The sequence below is a fragment of the Malaclemys terrapin genome, chromosome 1 (assembly GCF_027887155.1).
Source record: "Malaclemys terrapin pileata isolate rMalTer1 chromosome 1, rMalTer1.hap1, whole genome shotgun sequence".
NCBI classification, from domain to species: Eukaryota; Metazoa; Chordata; order Testudines; family Emydidae; genus Malaclemys; species Malaclemys terrapin.
In genome coordinates, this window is record NC_071505.1 from 197,997,126 (window position 1) to 198,016,313 (window position 19,188).

The following is a 19,188-nucleotide window of genomic DNA, read 5'->3' on the forward strand; positions in this document are numbered from 1 at the left end:
GATTTTTTTCTTTTTTATTGCTGTTTTGGACTTCTGCTTTGCCTCAGGACCAGGGCATGCCTAAGTCCCTGGGATTTAAGCACTGCTCTGGCTGTAATAAATCTGACTAGTATGGGGCGGTATGGCTAAATTTTTGTGTACGGACTTACTTTCACTTGGCCTAGTCAGGATCAGGCAATGATTACTGAATTTGGTAGCCAGAACCTCACTTCAGGTGGCCTTGGCTGGTGCAGATTGTGACGAGTGATGGCATTCAGTCACAGTGCATCACTTTTCCTAGCTGCAGTATCTCGGATATCAACAGAAGTCCAGTAGACTGAGGATCTTCCTTTTGAGGACTGCATCTTGTTTTCTGGGAAGATGTACAAAATTCTGTGTTCCCTAAAAGACATTAGGGCTCTACCCTTAGGTTTCTGGTGACTTTTATCCCAGATCCTAAGAGGAAACCGTTTCAGACTCAGCACAGACCTCTTTTTCTATCCAACAAGGCAGCCTGAGCAAATGAACACGCCATAAGTTCCAAAGAAGAAGATGACCTCCTTTTGCTTCAACTTTATTGAGACAACCTGTGCTATCTAAACAGTCTTATTTGACTCCAAAGTCAAGGCGAAGTACCACCTTGTCAGTGACTAATATCTCCTGTCCTCCCTTTCGCAGCAGACTATCTGACTTCCTAGCTGCTTGGTTGCTAACTGGTAACCGATAACTGGTCACTAAGCACCACAGAACTGGGATATGCCTGCAGTTTCTCTCTGACCTCCTGGTCCTCCTCCCTCATCTCTCTTCAGGGACCAATCGCACAAGACTGTTCTTGTTCAAAAAATGTAATATTTTTTATAGCCAGCGGCCATATAAGTTCCACCCTTCTCAACATCAGGGAAGAGATTCTATTCTCAATACTTCGTTCTCCCAAAATCCAAGGGAGGCCACAGACCTAATCTAGTTTTGCAGAACCTAAACAAATACATAATAATGAAAGTTTTACATGGTTACTAGCCTGTATTATCCCATACCTAGATCCTGATGATTGATGTGTTGCCCGTGATTTAGGGCTTGTTTACACTAATGTTTGCATGTCAGCAGAATCCACATAATTAATCTGCAGCAGGCCAGTGCCCACATCCCAGCTTACCGCAAACTCATTCTTTGTATAGACAAGCCCTTAAAGGATACTTACTTTCATGTGGCCATTCACCATAACCACAAGAGGTTTTTAAGGGTTTGTTGTGGAAAAAGTTCATTATCAATTCTGTCATCCCCTTCGGTCTGTCTTCAGCCTCTCAAGTCTTCACAACATATAGGGAAGTGGTGGTGAAACATTTCAGGAGGGCAGGTGGCCAAGTGTTTCCATACCTAGAAGACTGGTTGATTCAGGAAAGAACCTCTACCTGTTTGCCTGGATATCATCGAGACGATCCAGTCCTCCTTTAATTGCTTAGGCCTGTTGATCAACGAAGGCAAGTCAGTGTTGCTCTCCATGTAGACCAGAGGTGGGCAAACTTTTTGGCCCGAGGACCACATCTGGGTGGGGAAATTGCATGCAGGGCCATGAATGTAGGGCTGGGGCAGGGGTTGGGGTGCGGGGTGTGGGAGGGGATGTGGTGTGTAGAAAGGGGCTCAGGGCAAGGGGTTGGGGCAGAGGAGGGGTGCAGGTGTACAAGGGGGCTCAGGGAAGGGGATTGGGGTGCAGGAGGGGGTGCACAGTGTGGGAGGGGGGTCAGGGAAGTGTTGCAGGGAGAGGATTCAGGGCAGGGGGTTGGGGTGCAGGAGGGGTGTGGCAGAGGGTTGGGGTGCAGGCAGGAGGCTCAGGGCAGGGATTTGGGGTGCGGGCTCCGGCCCGCTGCCACTTACCTGGAAAAGGGGGGCAGAGGGCTGAGCGCACTTCCCTTGCCTGTGGGTACCTCCCCCAAAGCTCCCATTGGCCGAGGTTCCCCGTTTCCAGCCAATGGGAGCTTTGGGAGAGGTACCCACAGGCAAGGGCAGCGCGCTCAGACCTCTGCCTTCCCTCCCCCAGGGGCCGCAGGGACGTGGTACCAGCCGCTTTCCGGAGTGGAGTGGGTGCCACGGGGGTGTCAATCCCGCGGGCCGGATCCAGAACCCTGAGGGGCCGGATCTGTCCCGTGGGCTGTAGTCCCCTGGTGTAGAGGATCAAGTTTATAGAAGCAGGTCTTGACTCCAAGTCACCAAGCCAGAGTTCAGGCAATACTGGACCTGTGCAAGGACCTCAAGGTCCATCCTTGTATAACAGCGTGCCATACTTCAGCTCAGAAGCATGTGGGCGTGTTTGAAGTCTGTATACCATCGGTCTCATCCCCTGCTGGACATATTGACTCAGATACAGGTGGATGGACTCTGCCAGTGTATGCAAAGGGGTCTCTTTTCCCCTGACCCTGCCCTCCAGGACCATGGTCATGGATGCCTTATCCCTCACTTGGGGGACTTCCAGACTCGGGGGCTTTGGTCAGATCAGGAATTCTCTCAACACATAGTGTGAGAGATGCAAACAATTCACCTGGTTTGTTTTCCTTCTACAAATCAAAGGATGCACTGTGCAAGCTCATGGAAAATGCTGCTGCTGCTATGTTCTGCTTGAATAGGCAACAGGTGCCAAGTCAGATTGCCTTTGCCAAGAGGCTGTAGATATCTGGGATCTTTGCATCAAAAATGTTGTCATACTCAATGCTTCACACTTCCAAGGTGTTCAGAACCATGTGGCAGATCATCTCAACAGAACAATTAACAGGAATTACAAATGGTCCCTCAGAACACACATTGCAAAATCCATTTTTCAAGCTTGGGAAAAGTCAGAGAAAGATCTGATCACTATGTAACTGAAGAGGAAGTGTTACCTTCTAGAGCAGGTCACAGCCCAGGCTCTATCTCAAGCTATGTCTACAGTACAAAGTAGGGGTGTGATTTCCCCTGCTTGCGTACGCAGTCATGCTAGTGCTCATTGAGCTAGCTTGACTATAAATAGCAGTGAAAATGCAGCTAAGTCTTGCCTCCGTTGCCACTCCCGGTGCTACCATGGCTACATCACTGTTTAACTCGCATTGCTATGTGTACCTGAGCAGGGGACTCTCGCCCCTAGCTCGTTGTGTAGATGTAGCCCTGTGCTTTCTTTTTGTTGTGGAAGGACATGCTGCTGTTTACATGTCTTCCCTATTCTTCTGATTCCAAAGGTGGTATTCAAGCTCACACTACTCTGATCCTGATAGCTTCAGCCTTGACAGCATTGTTTCTCAACCTACTGATTCTTTACAGCCGGGATCCCATGACTCTCCCTCAAGACACCAATATTTTACAGGACCACGGCCAGATGCTGCTTCCCAATCTTCGCAGTCTTCATATGACCAGTTGAATGCTCAGTAGCTAACACTTGAGGAAACTGCATGTTCCCTAGGGGTTCAGAACATTCTCTAAACAGCAGAAAGCCATCCACCAGATACATTTACATGATGAAATGGAGATGTTTCTCTGTGGTCCCAGCAGCAGGGTGGTACTCCTACAAAGTCCTCTCCTCAGCTTATTCTGAAATACTTTCTCTAAAGGAAAAATGGATCTTCCATCAGCTCCCTGAGAGTTCTCTTGGTGGCATTCCATCCTCCTATAGAGGATTAAATCTGTGTTTTTCAACTCAATAACTTTGATTTTTTTTTTTTTAAAGAAATTAGACAGACTCTTTCCACCTATGAGACCCCATGCCCCCATAAGATCGAAATGTAGTTTTGTCAGCATTAATAGGTCCACCTTTTGGACCTAGGGCTGCTTGTTCATATTTTACATCTCCTATCCACTTAACTGTTTTTTCTGAAGCCTCAGTCTCATAAGGATGAAGAAAAAGCTTTGGACCACCACAGGGTGTTCGCCTATTACCTGGGCAGGACTAAAGCAGTAATGTCCCTGTAGCTGTTCATTTCCTTTGCTGATACAATGAAGGGGCAACCTTTCTCTATGCAGAGAATATCTTCTGGATCTCATCCTACATACTGCTATGACATTACCAAGGTTTCTCCACCTGAGAGTTTCAGCTCCAAGAGCACAAGCAGCATTAGCTTAGCTGCATTCCTGTGTCAGATGCCCATCAGTGACGCGTGCAGGGATGCAACTTGGTCATTGGTACACACTTTAGCTGAGCTTTATGCTTTCTCCTAAGCCTCAAGAGATCATGATAGAGTTGGGAAAGTTATGCTGCAATCCTTGTTCAGGTAGGCTCCAAAATCCTTCTCCATTCTGAACTGCTTCTGTCACCTGAAAAGGAATGGACACATGCAATCACTTGAAGAAAAAAACTGTTACTAACTTGTTCTGTAACTGAGATGTGTTGCATGTTTCCATTCCACGACTCACCCTTCTTCCCCTCTACACTGGAGTCTAAGCATACTGGATTCTGGTGTGAAAGAACTTGAGGGATGGTCAGAGTGGCTCTGCCCGTTATACCATTGGCTGTCAGCACACGCATTCAGAGGGTTGTGTGCTGCCCCAATGGGTAGCACTGTGGGGGAAAGAATATCTGGCTTGAATGCACTGGTTGTGCACACACCTGAAATGGAATGGATGTGTGCAACGTATCTCAAAGGACAGCAGTTACAGAACAGGTAAGGAACCATTTTTTCTGTTACTTCTTTTTAAAAGACACACAAATGATGTCAGCATCCATTTCACAGCTCGAGAAGACTAGAGATGATGAGCCACAAAGATGAAAAATGAGATCATTTAGCTATCAGTAACATCTTTTCTGAAGAATTTGACTTTTTGTTTCTCCTTCCCTCCTGCCCTGTGCAATGGCTTCATGTCACCAAGGGTATTCGACTGAGAAGATGGTACTGAACAGCTTTCTTCCTGCTAGCTTGATGAGGCCTTCATCAATCAAAATGCCATTGTTAAAAATTATTTTTGGCTTGCTGTTTAAAGAAAGATGTTGGAAAAATCTTACCTTTCTTGTGACTTAGTTTGTGAGCTTGTCTGATGTAATAGTTTGGGTTTCTTTTGGTCTTTATCTTAAATGCTTCATCTTTCTCTTCACAGTACAAATTCATTGCCTTCTTCATCAATTAGAAAGCTTGACTGGATATAACTCGAAATTAAATAGTATTGGCAGCAGTCCATGTGTTGGCCTCTCCTTGCCCAGTGAGCAAAACTGATACAAAGTCCTCCATTTGAACCTTTCTTGGGTTTTAACCAGTGAAGTAGGCATTTCTGACTCTGACTGAATGTTACATTAGATCTTTACCTGCTTCTGTAAACTGGCTTTAAGCAAAACTTTAGGGGAGTGTGTGTTGCCTACTCACTTTCAGATGTAACTATACTTGACTGGTCTCTTGGATCAGCCCAACCCTCCTCTGTTACTTTCTGTTCCCTAAAAATTAGTAAGGACCATAACAGTATATTTCCATTAAACTTTTTGGCACCATTAGTTTTTTAGTAATTAACTTATACTTGCCTCTTTGAATACATTTAGACTATTAGAAGATCTTGACAGCAAGAATGGTGAAATTCCTTTTTTCTTTATAGATTGTGTCTAAAATTAGTAGCATAATAAATGACACTACTTGTAATTAAGGCCAGGTTTACAATACGGGCCTATATCGGTATAACTATGTTGCTCAGGGGTGTGAAAAATCCTGAAGCCGAACACCCCCGAGCGACAGTTATACCGATCAAACTCCCCCCTCCTTCCCCCGGACCCTTCCATCCCTGTGTAGACAGTGCTATGTCGACAGGAGAGCTTCTCCCACAGACATAACTACCGCCTCCCGAGGAGGTGGATTAACTACACCAACAACAGAAGGTCTCCTGTTGCCATAGTAGTGTATTCATTAAAGCGCTACAGCGGCTGCTGTAGGGTTATATGTGAAGACAACTTCTCAGTCTTGTAATACGGGTTGTAGTATGGCATGGAAGTTAAGTATGAGCTTGTAACTTCTATAGTGGCATGTGGTCAGTTCGAATTTATATATTAAAAAAATTGTATAATTGATTCAGTACTTACAGATCATTATTTTTTCCTCTTCCCAGACATTGTATAATGTGAAAGCTCAGATTTTTCCACCATTGGGGGTGGAGTATTGTAAAACAGGCTCACTCTGCTCTTTGGAGGTGTCAATCACCCGACTCTCTGACCTCTTAGATGTGGATAAAGATGAAGCATTAACAGAATCAGATGAGTACTGCACGACGAAACTTATGTATGAAGGTAGGGATAATGACTATTTTTTCTCCTGTAATTTTTGAGAAATTAATGTAATTTTCATTATTGGTTTTGCGTCTGTCTTGATACCAATATCTGCCAAACTTTCTAATGATCATAATGCAGTCTTGTAGACAAGGTTGGATATTAAAAATTTGTCTGTCTTAAAATAAAGACTAACATAAAAACAGGTTAGAACATAATTTACTTTTCAAAAATTGTTTCAGTATGGGTAGATATTTGCTTGAGCCTTCAGTAGGCAACAACCTAGGGAACAGATATTTAAAGCTCCCCTAGTGCAATCTCCTCACTTCAGTCTCACTCCATCTGTCCCCATGCACTTTTGCTTTCCTTCCTTCCCTGACCTGTAATTAAGGATAAGTTTTTTGTCACTGAGATCACAGATTCTGTGACTTTGAGACCTCTGGGACATTATTCTCTTCAGCTTCAGCCCTGGGGTAGTGGGGGCCCCCCGCAGCTCTCAGGCACTGCTGGGAATGGGGCCCGCAGCTCCCAGCTGCTGTGGGGGGGCCATGGGAACAGCTCAGCCAGCACAGGGGGACCTGCAGCTCTCTATCCATCATGTAGGTCAATGAGTCTCAAGGCCTTCCTGCCTAGCGATGGCTCTGCCACATCTGCCTTCACTGCAGGCCCACTCCTTAGTTTCTGCGTGGCCCAGGGAGTCTAACCAGGGCCCTGAGTAACATGGAATTTGACACAAGTCACACACCTCCTAAAGAAAGGGGTTACAGCACTTTGTTCTTTTTTGTTTTGTTTATTTGAAGTAAGAGAACAGCAGCAAAGTGGCAAAATTAAGAGTAAGTGCTGAGCAGAGCAGAACCCTAAAACCTTCCATGAAAATGGAGGAAAGATGTTTTGTACATCATGCGATGTACCTGTTGATTTTAGGAGATGGTAACTGTGATAAGCATCTTGAAAGTACAACTCGTCAGCACAAATGAGGCATTAAAAATGGATGAAGATAGACATTTTTAAAAAACAGAAAACTGTTACACTACTTTTTAATACCAAGAGAGAGAAGCGGCTTTATGGGAGAAATGAAATTTTCAAATTAATAGAAGACTTCTCTCCTGCAAATATCCCCCTGCATGCTCTTGACAATCAAAAACTGGTGGCATAACACCTACTTTGCTCTCTAAAAACCACGTGCAGATCAACTTAGAAAGTTTTACCTACCCAAAGTGTTTGACTGTCACATTGAAGAATTAAAGGAAAAGTTGCACACCTGTAAAGGAATTGTCGTTGAGCAGATAAAACTACTGATGCTGAACACAGGTATGTATTTAACATTCTTGCTGTCCCCATCCCAACAAGCAGTGAAAATGCAGGCACTTCAGACGCAGGATATATTTTTCTTAATGTGAAGTTTTGGAAGCAGTCCATTCTAAAACCATCAGCAAAGCAATATGGGGAACTGAAAATTTTGCAATACCATTTGATCGCATCACTGTGTTTGTAACAGATAATGCCACATATATTGGGAAAGCTTGGGATCGAGGTTTGAAGCCTTTGTTTTTAAATGCTATACACCTTATGTGCATGGCACGTTTGCTTAACCTTGTGGGTGATCTATGGAGGAAGACACTTTTGAAAGTAAATTATTTAGTTGTGGCTATAAAATATGCTTTTACTGCCTGCCCTGCCAGAAAAGCCTGGTTCCATATATGCCTAATGGAAATAGGGAAAAGTCCTTCCGTCCCACCAACCTCGGTAATAAACAGATGGAACAGCTGGTTCAATGCAGCTGTTTATCACATGAAACACACTGAGGATTAAGTTTCATTTTTTACTGAGGAGAATGGTTGTAGCAGTCGTTGAAGTGTTAGATTGTGGATCTTTGCCTATCCACAGCAGTTATTGAAGAACTCCAGGCTGTAAAAGAGTTTGCACCCTGAATCATGAACAGGCTTACAGCTATGAAGAGCCCACAGTTCATGCTCATCAAGTCACAAATGACGCGTGTGATCTTGTGATGTGGGCAGAGAGCTGTTCTGAAACTTGCTGACAACCAACAGCAAAAACAGCACTCTTGGAAAGCTCAAAAGGTCATAATTGGACACTGACTCAACCTACAACTTTTGACAGTCTGCTGCCATTTTCTTCAGTATATGCCATATATCTGAGCCAAATCAAACACAACATGTTGACATTTGTGAGACCACAATATTTGAAAATATACCATTATTTGACGACAACATTCCAGCACAGAGAGAATATTGGACTTACTGTGGAGCAGTTCAAGAATTGAGGAATGAGGACGTTTTCCAGTTCTGGAGAAGCACGATGGCCAGATTTCCAGCTCTGTCAGTAGTTGACTGGTACTGCTAAGCATCGCAGGGCAACAGCATAGACCCCCAACACGCCGTCTCATCTTATAAAAAGGTGCTTGGGGACAACAGACGCTGCATAACAAGTTATACATAGATGGCAATTTTTTATATTCAAATTGCAACAGTGTGAAATAGGGTCTTTAAAAAGAATGTTATTTTTGTTCTATAGTTTTTCGTTATTTGTTTGAAAAATGTCACAATATGCATATATAATCTCGAAATAGTTTACTTTGTCAAGCAAGTGAAAACTATTGCATCGATGTTGCTTCTCATGTAAATGTTACACTGTAATACTTTATTATTAAATATTACACATTTTTGTTATGACCATACCATGGTTTTGTTTGTTTTTTGCCATGACTGTTCATGGTGCCTGATTTCACCATGACAAAATCTTATCCATATCTATAATACATTTAATGTAAATAAAAATAAAGTAAACCAAGCAAAATCTCTACCCTGTTTAGGGGTGGGTGGGAGGGGCAGGAGAGAACCTGAAACAAAAGCAAAAATCATAGAACTAATATGACTCTGGTGAATAATCACTTTGCTTTTATAAGATATCCCTTTCCTTTACCTGTGTCTGTCTGATCTATTTAAATTGCAAGCTGTTTGGGATAGGACCATCTTACTCAGTATAGTCATTGGCACAATAGGGCCATGGGGTCTCTTGGCACTGCTGCAAAACAAAAAATACTTTAAATGTATGAAGACACATAGCTATTTTTTATTTTCAGAAATTTTTTCATTTCATCGCATTTTCTCTACTCTTTTTCAGTTGTTGACAACAGTAGTAACTGGGCAGTCTGTGGAAAAAGTTCAGGAGTAATATCTATGCCTGTAGCAGCTCACGCAACTCACAAAGTGCACATGGAAGTGATGCCACTTTTTGCTGGATACCTCCCCTTTCCTGATGTCAAACTATTTAAATACCTCCCTCATCATTCTGCTCACTCCATGCAACTTGATGCTGGTAAGGCTGTCTTGAATATGTGACCACATAGAAAATCTGGTTTATAGAAATGGCATTCTCTTTGGCTTTCCTGTTTTTAAAGAAAAACAAAGCTCAAAGTAACGAAATCCATTCTTGGTGTAATTCTGTTCCAGATTAATTGGTTTTGTTACTTTTCATTGACAGCTGTTTGTAATTTTCAAAACAGGGCACTGCTTTCATGAGAATGAAATCTCTCAATTTTAAACTTGAAATTCTGTGTCTAGCTTTAGTCTGTAACAAGGAACACTATAACCAGAAAAGACTTTTTTTTTTAAAAATTGATGTAACCTTTAAGATCGTTAATGCCTAAAATATTGAACGATCATGGACTTAAAATGCATCATTACAAATTAGCAAACTCTGAGTTAGTAGGTAAGATCCCATGGGAAGCAAGTCTAAGAAGAAAAACAGCTCAAGAAAGTTGGCAGTTTTTCAGACACACATTAAGGGCACAAGAGCAAACTATCCCACTGCGTAGGAAAGATAGGAAGTATGGCAAGAAACCACTGGCTTAACCAGGAGATCTTTAATGATCTGAAATTCAAAAGAAAGTCCCACAAAAAGTGGAAACTAGGTCAAATTACAAAGGATGAATATAAACAAGTAACACAAGTATGTAGGGACAAAATTAGACAGGCCAACGCACAAAATGAGATTAAATCAGCTAGAGATATAAAGGGTAACAAGAAAACATTCTACAAAAACATTAGAAACAAAAGGGAAGACCAAAGACAGGTTAGGCCTGTTACTCAATGCAGGGTGGGGGAATAACAGAACGTGTGGAAATGGCAGAAGTGCTAAATGACTTTTTTGTTTCGGTTTTCACCAAAAAGGTTAGTAGTGATTGGATGTCCCTAGTCTGTTTCCAAGAAGCTGGGAATGGGCAATGGGATGGATCACTTGATGATTACCTGTTCATTCCCTCTGAAGCACCTGACATTGGCCACTTTCGGAAGACAGGGTATTGGGCTAAATGGACCTTTTGGTCTGACCCAGAATGGCCGTTCTTATGTCTAATATAGTGAATGCCAGTGAAATGATCAGAGCCTAAAATAGGGAAAGAATAAGTTAAGAATTACTTAGATAAGTTAGATGTCTTCAAGTCACCAGGACCTGATGAAATGCATCCTAGAATACTCAAGGAGCTGACTGAGGAGATATCTGAGCCATTAGCAATCATCTTTGAAAAATCATGAAAGACAGGAGAGATTCCAGAGGACTGGAAAAGGGCAAATATAGTGCCCATCTATAAAAGGGGGAAATAAGGACAACCCGGGAATTACAGACCAGTCAGTTTAACTTCAATCCCCAGGAAAATAATGGAGCAAATAACTTTAAGCAATCAATTTGCAAACACCTAGAAGATAAGGTGATAAGTAACAGTCAGCATGGATTTGTTAAGAACAAAGTGTGTCAAACCAACCTAATAGCTTTTTTGACAGGGTAACAAGCCTTGTGGAAAGGGGGGGAAGCAGTAGACATGGTATATCTTGACTTTAATAAGGCTTTTGATACAGTCTCACATGACCTTCTCATAAAGAAATGAGGGAAATACAACTACTATATGGAGCTACTATAAGGTGGGTGCATAACTAGTTGGAAAACCGTTCCCAGAAAATAGTTATCAGTGATTGACAGTCAAGTTGGAAGGGCATATCGAGTTGGGCCTGGAGGGATCAGTTCTGGGTCCGGTTCTGTTCAATATCTTCATCAATGATTTAGATAATGGAATAGAGAGTATGCTTATAAAAGTTGTGGACAATACCAAGCTAGGAGGGGTTACAAATGCTTTGAAGGATAGGATTAAATTCAAAATGATCAGACCATTTCTCCAGTTTGTCCAGAAGTTGGGCTGTCAAGCTATTAAAAGAAAATAATCACAATTAATCCTGCTGTTAAACAATAATAGAATACCATTTATTTAAAGATTTTTGAATGTTTTCTGATTTTTCAAATATGATTTAGATTACAACACAGAATACAAAGTGTACAGTGCTCACTTTATATTTTTTATTAAAATATTTGCACTGTAAAAAACGAAATAGTATTTTTTCAGTTCACCTAATACAAGTACTTTCTCTTTATCATGAAAGTTGAACTATCAAATATAGAATTATGTACAAAAAAACCCTGCATTCAAAAATAAAACAATATAAAATTTTAGATCCTACAAGTCCACTCAGTCCTACTTCTTGTTCAGCCAATCACTCAGACAAACAAGTTTGTTTACATTTACCAGAGATAATGCTGCCCACTTCTTATTTACGTCACCTGAAAGTGAGAACAAGTGTTCTCATGGCACTGTTCTAGCCGGTGTCAGAAGATATTTACGTTCCAGATGCGCTAACGATTCATATGTCCCTTCATACTTCAGCCACCATTCCAGAGGATGTGCGTCCATGATAAGTTCTGCTTGATAACAATCCAACGCAGTGCGGACCAACGCATGTTCGTTTTAATCAGCCGAGTCCGATGCCACCAGCAGAAGGTTGATTTTACTTTTTGGTGGTTTGGGTTCTGTAGTTTCCGCATCGGAGTGTTGCTCTTTTAAGACTTCTGAAAGCATGCTCCACACCTCGTCCCTCTCAGATTTTGGAAGGCATTTCAGATTCTTAAACCTTGGGTCGAGTACTGTGGCTATCTTTAGAAATCTCACATTGGTACCTTCTTTGCATTTTGTCACATCTTCAGTGAAAGTGTTATTAAAATGAACAACATGTGCTGGGTCATTGTCCGACACTGCTATAACATGAAATATATGGCAAAATGTGGGTAAAATCACAGAGCAGGAGACATACAATTCTCCCCCGAGGAGTTGTCACAAATTTAATTAACGCATTTTTTTTTGTAACGAGCGTCGTTAGCAGGGAGGCATGTCCTCTGAAATGGTGGCCGAAGGGGCATATGAATGTTTAGCATATCTGGCATGTAAATATCTTGCAGTGCCAGCTACAAAAGTGCCATGCAAATACCTGTGTTCACTTTCAGTTGATATTGTAAATAAGTGATTGGCTGAACAAGAAGTAGGACTGAGCGGACTTGTAGTCTCAAAAGTTATTTTGTTTTTGAGTGCAGTTATGTAACAAAAAAAATCTACTTTTGTAAATTGCACTTTCACAACAAAGAGGTACTGAAGTGCAACTTGTATGAGGTGAACTGAAAAATACTATTTCTTATTTTTATTACAAATGTTTGCACTGTAAAAAAATGAGCACTGTAAACTTTGTATTCTGTGTTGTAATTGAAATCAATATAATTGATAATGTAGAAAAACATCCAAAATATTTAATACATTTCAATTGGTATTCTATTGTTTAACAGTGTGATTAAAACTGTGATTAATTTTCTAAATCACGATTCATTTTTTTAGTTAATTGCATAAGTTAACTGAATAATCGACAGCCCTAGTCTGAAGTAAATAGGATGAAATTCAATAAGGATAAATGCAAAGTACTCCACTCTAGGAAGGAACAAACAGTTGCACACATACAAAATGGTAAATGACTCCCTAGGATGTAGTACTGCAGAAAGGTATCTATGGGTCATAGTGGATCACAAGCTAAATATGAGTCAACAGTGCAACACTATTGCAAAACAAGCAAATATCATTCTGGGATGTATTAGCAGGAGTGTTGTAAGCAAGACATGAGAAGTAATTCTTCCGCTCTACTCCATGCTGATTAGGTCTCAACTGGAGTATTGTGTCCAGTTCTGGGTGCCACGTTTCAGGAAAAATGTGGACAAATTGAAGAAAGTCCAGAGGAGAGCAACAAAAATGATTAAAGGTCTAGAAAACATGACCTATGAGGGAAGATGGAGAAAATTAGGTTTGTTTAGTCTGGAGAAGAGAAGACTGAGAGGGGACATAACAGTTTTCAAGTGCATAAAAGGTGAAAAATTGTTCTCCGTAACCTCTGAGGATATGACAAGAAGCAATGGCCTTAAATTGCAGCAAAGGCGGTTTAGGTTGGACATTAGGGAAAACTTCCTAACTGTCAGGGCACACTGGAATAAATTGCCTAGTGAGGTTGTTGGATCTCAATCATTGGAGACTTTTAAGAGCAGGTTAGATGAACACCTGTCAGAGTATTATCTGTCTAGATAATACTTAATCCTGCCGTAAGTGCAGGGGACTGGACTAGATGACTTATCGAGGTCCCTTCCAGTCCTATGATTCTATAATAGTACTTGAATGTTGAAATCCTAGGATGTTGGCTTGCAAGCAGACTACAGGCACATGGAAAACACTTACTTACATTCACTCTGTCTTATCTGAATTAGCCTTTTTCCAAAAATTCTCCCAGTGGGCAAAGTATTAGAGTAGACAAGTTACTGGTGGTCCCTGGCATATAGACGAGCTCTGAGCAGGTGTAGAACTTTCTAGTTAAAACACTAGGGCCTTCTGGAGCCTTCTGTAATCTAGCACTTCCACCATTTTTTTTCACGATAGTGAATCTGCACCTGTGATGGCAATAGTGGAAAACTTAAAATAAAATGTATATAGCCTATATGGCCAGAGAGGGTGGCAAATGGTCATGATTGTTGCTAGGATGGTGAAGTCTTTGTTTTGTCCTCACCAATGAGTAGTAACTCCAGTGCTGCAGTGCAGTCAAACTACAATGTTTTAATTTAAAGCTATTTTATTAATTCATTTCATAGAATGATTGTGTTGTTTTTTTTAACAGACAGTTGGATTGAAAATGATAACCTATCTGTGGACAAGAATATGGATGATCAGGCTGACAACAGTAGCATAAAGAGTAGAGGCAGTTTACATTCAGCAGCCAGCGGGGAACATAAAGGTCTGCCAATGCCCCGTCTACAATCCTTTTCACCTGGTCAGGTCTTCAACTCCAGCACGAGCATGCAAATCCTTGTCATTCCCAGCAAGGATGACCATGTTCTGGAAGTCAATATCACATGATAACTAAATATAAATAAACAAGGAAAAAAAAAACCATTAGAGACTTGATATGAATGCACTTTAATAGATCATAACCTGATTATTCTCCATTGTAACATTCTGATTTAAACCAGACCTATGGCAACTCAACGCTGACTGGCCATGGAAGCATCAGACAATTTTATCAATTTAAATGTACAGTGGAGGTTGTGTCAACTAGTTTATATTGCTACTTTAGTATGTTTTGTGTAAAATGATTTTCTGTTTTTCCCTTCAGTCACATCCTGCTGGTAAAGTCAAGATGCTTGCTGCAGTTGGTCTGTTGTTTGTGTTACTGGAGCACCCTCCAGATCTGCTGTTTTCTTTTAAAGTAGTCAGATTTCTGTTCACACAAATGTTTCAGGTTGACATACAGTAAGCCTTGCAATGTGGCTGTTAATGACTCAAATGTGTGCCTTTCTAGTCACACGACTGTCTGGTTTCCTGGACCAGGGTAGCTTTCCAGATGCCTAAAGAATAGGGTGAGTGATTCTGAATCCCACAGCATCTAGAAGGGTTTAAAAATTATATATATATTTTTTCCTGAAGACTTGCTTAACCTCTTCTGTGCCTTGGGACATATGAATTATTTACCCATATAAGCCCTTTTGAATCATACCAAGACATTCATTTAAGTCAGACCTTTTAAAAGGCATGGCCCTTGATCTGAACAGTAGCATGGCATGTAAGTGGTTAAGTTAGGAATAAATGTTCATGGGATCATCATTTTCCCCCAGAGAGATTTAATTAATGAGAAGCAAGTAGCATCAGATCAGATAGGTAACTTTTTATTAAATACTAGCTCATTTTTTAAAAACCAAAGTCTGTTCCTTCTGACTCCATGGCCCTAATTAGTGTTTACTGTTATGGACTCTGGAGCTATATATATTTTTGCACCTTAATCCTAGTTTTCCAAAAGTAAATGTCACTTAAAGATTACTTTATTCTTTCCGTTCTCATTAAGGGGAAGAATTAAGGTCCTAGAATTGAACCTCTTCTGGTCCAGCAAACTGCAGTCATACCATACCAACTGATTATTTTTCAGTTGTAAATTTTATTGTATATATGGTTGATTATTTAAAAAAAAGTCCAAACTAACTGATATGTCTGTGTATAAGTTGCACCAAAAATCAAGGAGAAAATAAATGTGTGTTTTTATTGGTGTGAAAGTCACAGCTTGTAAATAAGTGTAGTGTTTTAAACCTTTTCCAGTTCTCAAAAGCTCTGTATTTTTGTATATATGTATTTCACCGAAATTCACTGGTAAAGTCTTTGGGAGGAAAAAAAAATCAGTGTGAACTGATACATGATTCCAGCAGATACGTGGCCTCTTAGTGAAAAACCTGTACAATGCGAATCTTAAAGGAATCCTCTGCAATTGTTTCCGTAGGTTCTTAATACTTCTAAGTATAGAGGAACATGGAACAAAGAAAAATCCAAATAGGTAAACTATCTTCAGTCTGATTTTTTTATCTTGCAGTGTTCAGGGTTTTTTTTACTTGTTCATGACTCCTTTTCTTATGCTTTGAAATTCACTCAGACTTGAATGATGCAATCATCAGTTTATTATTTTTTGTTTTTTAGCTAGGAAAAGGTAAGTAACTTAAAGGTTTTCCATAAATATTCCAAAAATATTTGATCTACAATGTACTGAATTTAAAATTAATAAATTCATTCAGTTTGCTACCTGAACTACAACCTTAAAGTGGTAGTTGCTCTGCTGATTTTTTCCTTTCTTTAGCATCATGAACTTCTTTTGTAGTTTTCTGAGTAGCTACAGTCTATTACATATTTAAGAATCAAAAACACATGGAAGAGGAGGGACCAACGAAAACAACCCGAGAACAGTCAGCTGTGCTAATTTTTGCTTCTCACTGAGGGAAAATAGTAGGTTATACAGTCTGTATCCACTGGAATCTCCCCTACACTACAAAATCACCTAAGTTGTGAGTTGCCATCCTGCACTGACCTCTACTGAAGCAAGAGTGACTGTTGGAGTTCAAAAATGCATTCAAAAATGCATTCAGATAATGTAAACTACTTGGTTTCTAATTGAGTTCCCAGATTAAAAAAAAAACCTTTATTTGCATTTAAGTGGTTTGTATTTTCTCTGCCCTGGTTTTAAAACAGGAAAATGTTTCAGTATAAATGTGACATCTAAACAATCACTTTTCATCACAAAAACTACCACAAAGGCTTAGTCTAATTATTACTACTTAGAGGCAAGACTTCTGCATATAGGATGGATGAAGTAGGTTGGTTTTCTATTTCGGAAAATTTGCAGATGTAGAATAATTGTGAAGCAAAGTTAAAGTGTGTGTAACTGAAGATAAAGAATTTAGCTATATATACTTATCTGTCAAACGTTGTAAATACTATCAAATGTAAAAAAAAAAAAAAAGAGGTATAATTTTTGTGAATGTCACAGTTTTGTGTGTGACTGGAAAGATTATAACTCTCCTTGTTGTTTTCTCCTGTTAATATGGAAATTGTTGCACTTAACGTGAGATTGTGACTTTCTACCTGCAGTTGTATAAAGTCCCATTGTCAAGGCACTGTACACAGGAAAATATCCCATACTAAATATTTGTCAATAAAAATAAACATATAAAAGAGAAATTATGAGGATAGGATCTCCTGATAAACTCTTCCTCATTTTTTCTTTTGTTTTTAAACTCAGGTTATGTGAAAATAAGTAAAGAAATAAAACCATCCTCTTTGGAAGGGAATGGAAAAGAAATTGGAAAATGAGTAAACATCTTGTATTAATCTAAATATTTTACTTAGACCAAGATTGCTAAAATATAATTAGATGTGCTAGTACAAAGCCTTATCTTTATTCCATCTTCTTTCTGTGAAGGAATGCCCTTTCTTTGTGGAATTTATACTTAGATGATTTTAATCCAGATAAAACCCAAAGCATCATTTAGTATGGATGGCTGCTGGGATTCTTTGACTGGAAAAGGTGACAAGTTAGTGACTTTGACACTGCGGGTATTATGATTAATTCCATTTTCTTGGTTTACTATTAAAAATCATTTTTCACATTGTTCTGTAATATATATATTGTTAGACTAAACACAAATTGTATTAAGATTGTTTAATGAAAATGTAAGCATTATAATTCTAAAAATATACATGTTTTAAAAAGAAATCCAGATTCTCTGTTGTGATTTCTCACACTTTTGCACTTTAAATAGCAAAGTAATTATAAATCCATTTACTACTATTTCTATTCAAAATGTATACTTTCCTTCCTCTGATTGGGCTAAAATAGATTAATATTTTTCCCTTTAGGAGGTCTTAGTTAAATTTAAATGGGAGGTATTTGAAGCATAACTGTTACAGAAACAAAGCACTGGAGAATAGGCTTCTCCATACATGATTGGACTCCAATCAGTAATTGCTTTTGCAAGGAGGCAACCCAAGTCTGGAATCTGGGCTGCTGCTCCTCACTGTTTCAGGTAACTCAACTGCTAGTAGCTCCGTTAGAGCCCCTTTTACTGCAATGTGTAGTCACTGCAGAACAGGCCTGATGCCATCTGCTCCATGGGACTTCACCATCACCTAAGGAAAGGGAGAAGACTAAAAGATGCAGCCTCTCTCCCCAACTGCCCAGTGGCCTGGTAACCTGTCCTCTGTGGGAGGGGTGGATAAGGTACGGACTCAGAGGAGAGAGCACAGTGATGTAGGAGGGATCAGGCAATCTCCATATTGCTTTAATCCTGTGTTAGGAATACTGGTAGATCTCCTGAGCCAGCAGTTTTTTCATATGGTGAGATAGGGCCATCTCTGTTTTGCCTGGAGGTACCATGGTCAGTCAACAGAAAGGGATCTCACCTTTGAACATAATTTTGAACATGTTAACTTTTTACTTCAAATCACTTTAAACCCGGGGGGTGGGGAAAGAGAATGCAGTCTCTTGCCATTAGTGCCACAAGTGGGATGCAAGAGTACTGAGAGCCAGTGTGTTGGATGAGGTGGACTTCATTTCCACTAAGGTGCTGGTGTTCTGTCATGGATTTGGGCAGATGGGCTTTGGAGAACAAGATCTCCACGCCAAGGTCATTCATGTCAAGGGATAATCCCCACACTGGGTTTCCTTACCATGAATATAGTGAGTAGATTGTCAGGGAAAGTATCTTACTCTTTTCCTTGGTGCTTTGATGTCTATTGTCTTTTCTGTTGCATAATTTGAACTCTCTGGTGGTAGCACTGCCTTAGTTTTGTCTTTTAAGACATTTCCTAGTCTAGATACGATCAATGTGTTAACATACTTTTAAAGTTAACTTATTTTCCTAGTATAGATATGGCCTTGTGGCATGCTGAGCAAACCCCTCTCATGGGAACAGAGAGTGGGATAGACATGTCCCCCCACCATAGACTGATCTGTGCCATAACTGCACATACAAATCTTCTAGCCCAGTAACCATGTTAAAAGAAATTAGGATGTGTTGGTATGATTTAAAATGTTCCTGATCGGTCAGAGCTGGCTACTTATAGCCCTGTTAACCTTTGTGTTAAACTGATAATAGCTAGAAAAATACTGCAACATATCAGAGTTAAGCTGGCTAGTCTATTAATTGCCCAGATCCTCTTTATTCCTTTTTTAAATTAAGTACTATGCCCTTCTCCAGCCCTGAGACCTCCCTCTCCTCCCATGAGTTCTCCAAAATAATTGCTAAGGGGTCTGAGATTGTTTCAGCTCTTT

The 19,188-nt window shown here is 40.2% G+C and overlaps 1 protein-coding gene across 1 annotated transcript in view; it reads left to right on the forward strand.

Annotated features, from left to right (window-relative positions):
* Positions 1–17,631, forward strand: part of TRAPPC10 (trafficking protein particle complex subunit 10) — a 95,639-nt gene extending 78,008 nt beyond the window's left edge. The window contains exons 21-23 of the mRNA XM_054005293.1: positions 6,019–6,196; positions 9,320–9,514; positions 14,221–17,631. Coding sequence (XP_053861268.1) covers positions 6,019–6,196; positions 9,320–9,514; positions 14,221–14,459 — 612 coding nt within the window. The 3' untranslated portion in view covers positions 14,460–17,631. The remainder of the gene's footprint in view (positions 1–6,018; positions 6,197–9,319; positions 9,515–14,220) is intronic.
* Positions 17,632–19,188: the final 1,557 nt, after the last annotated feature.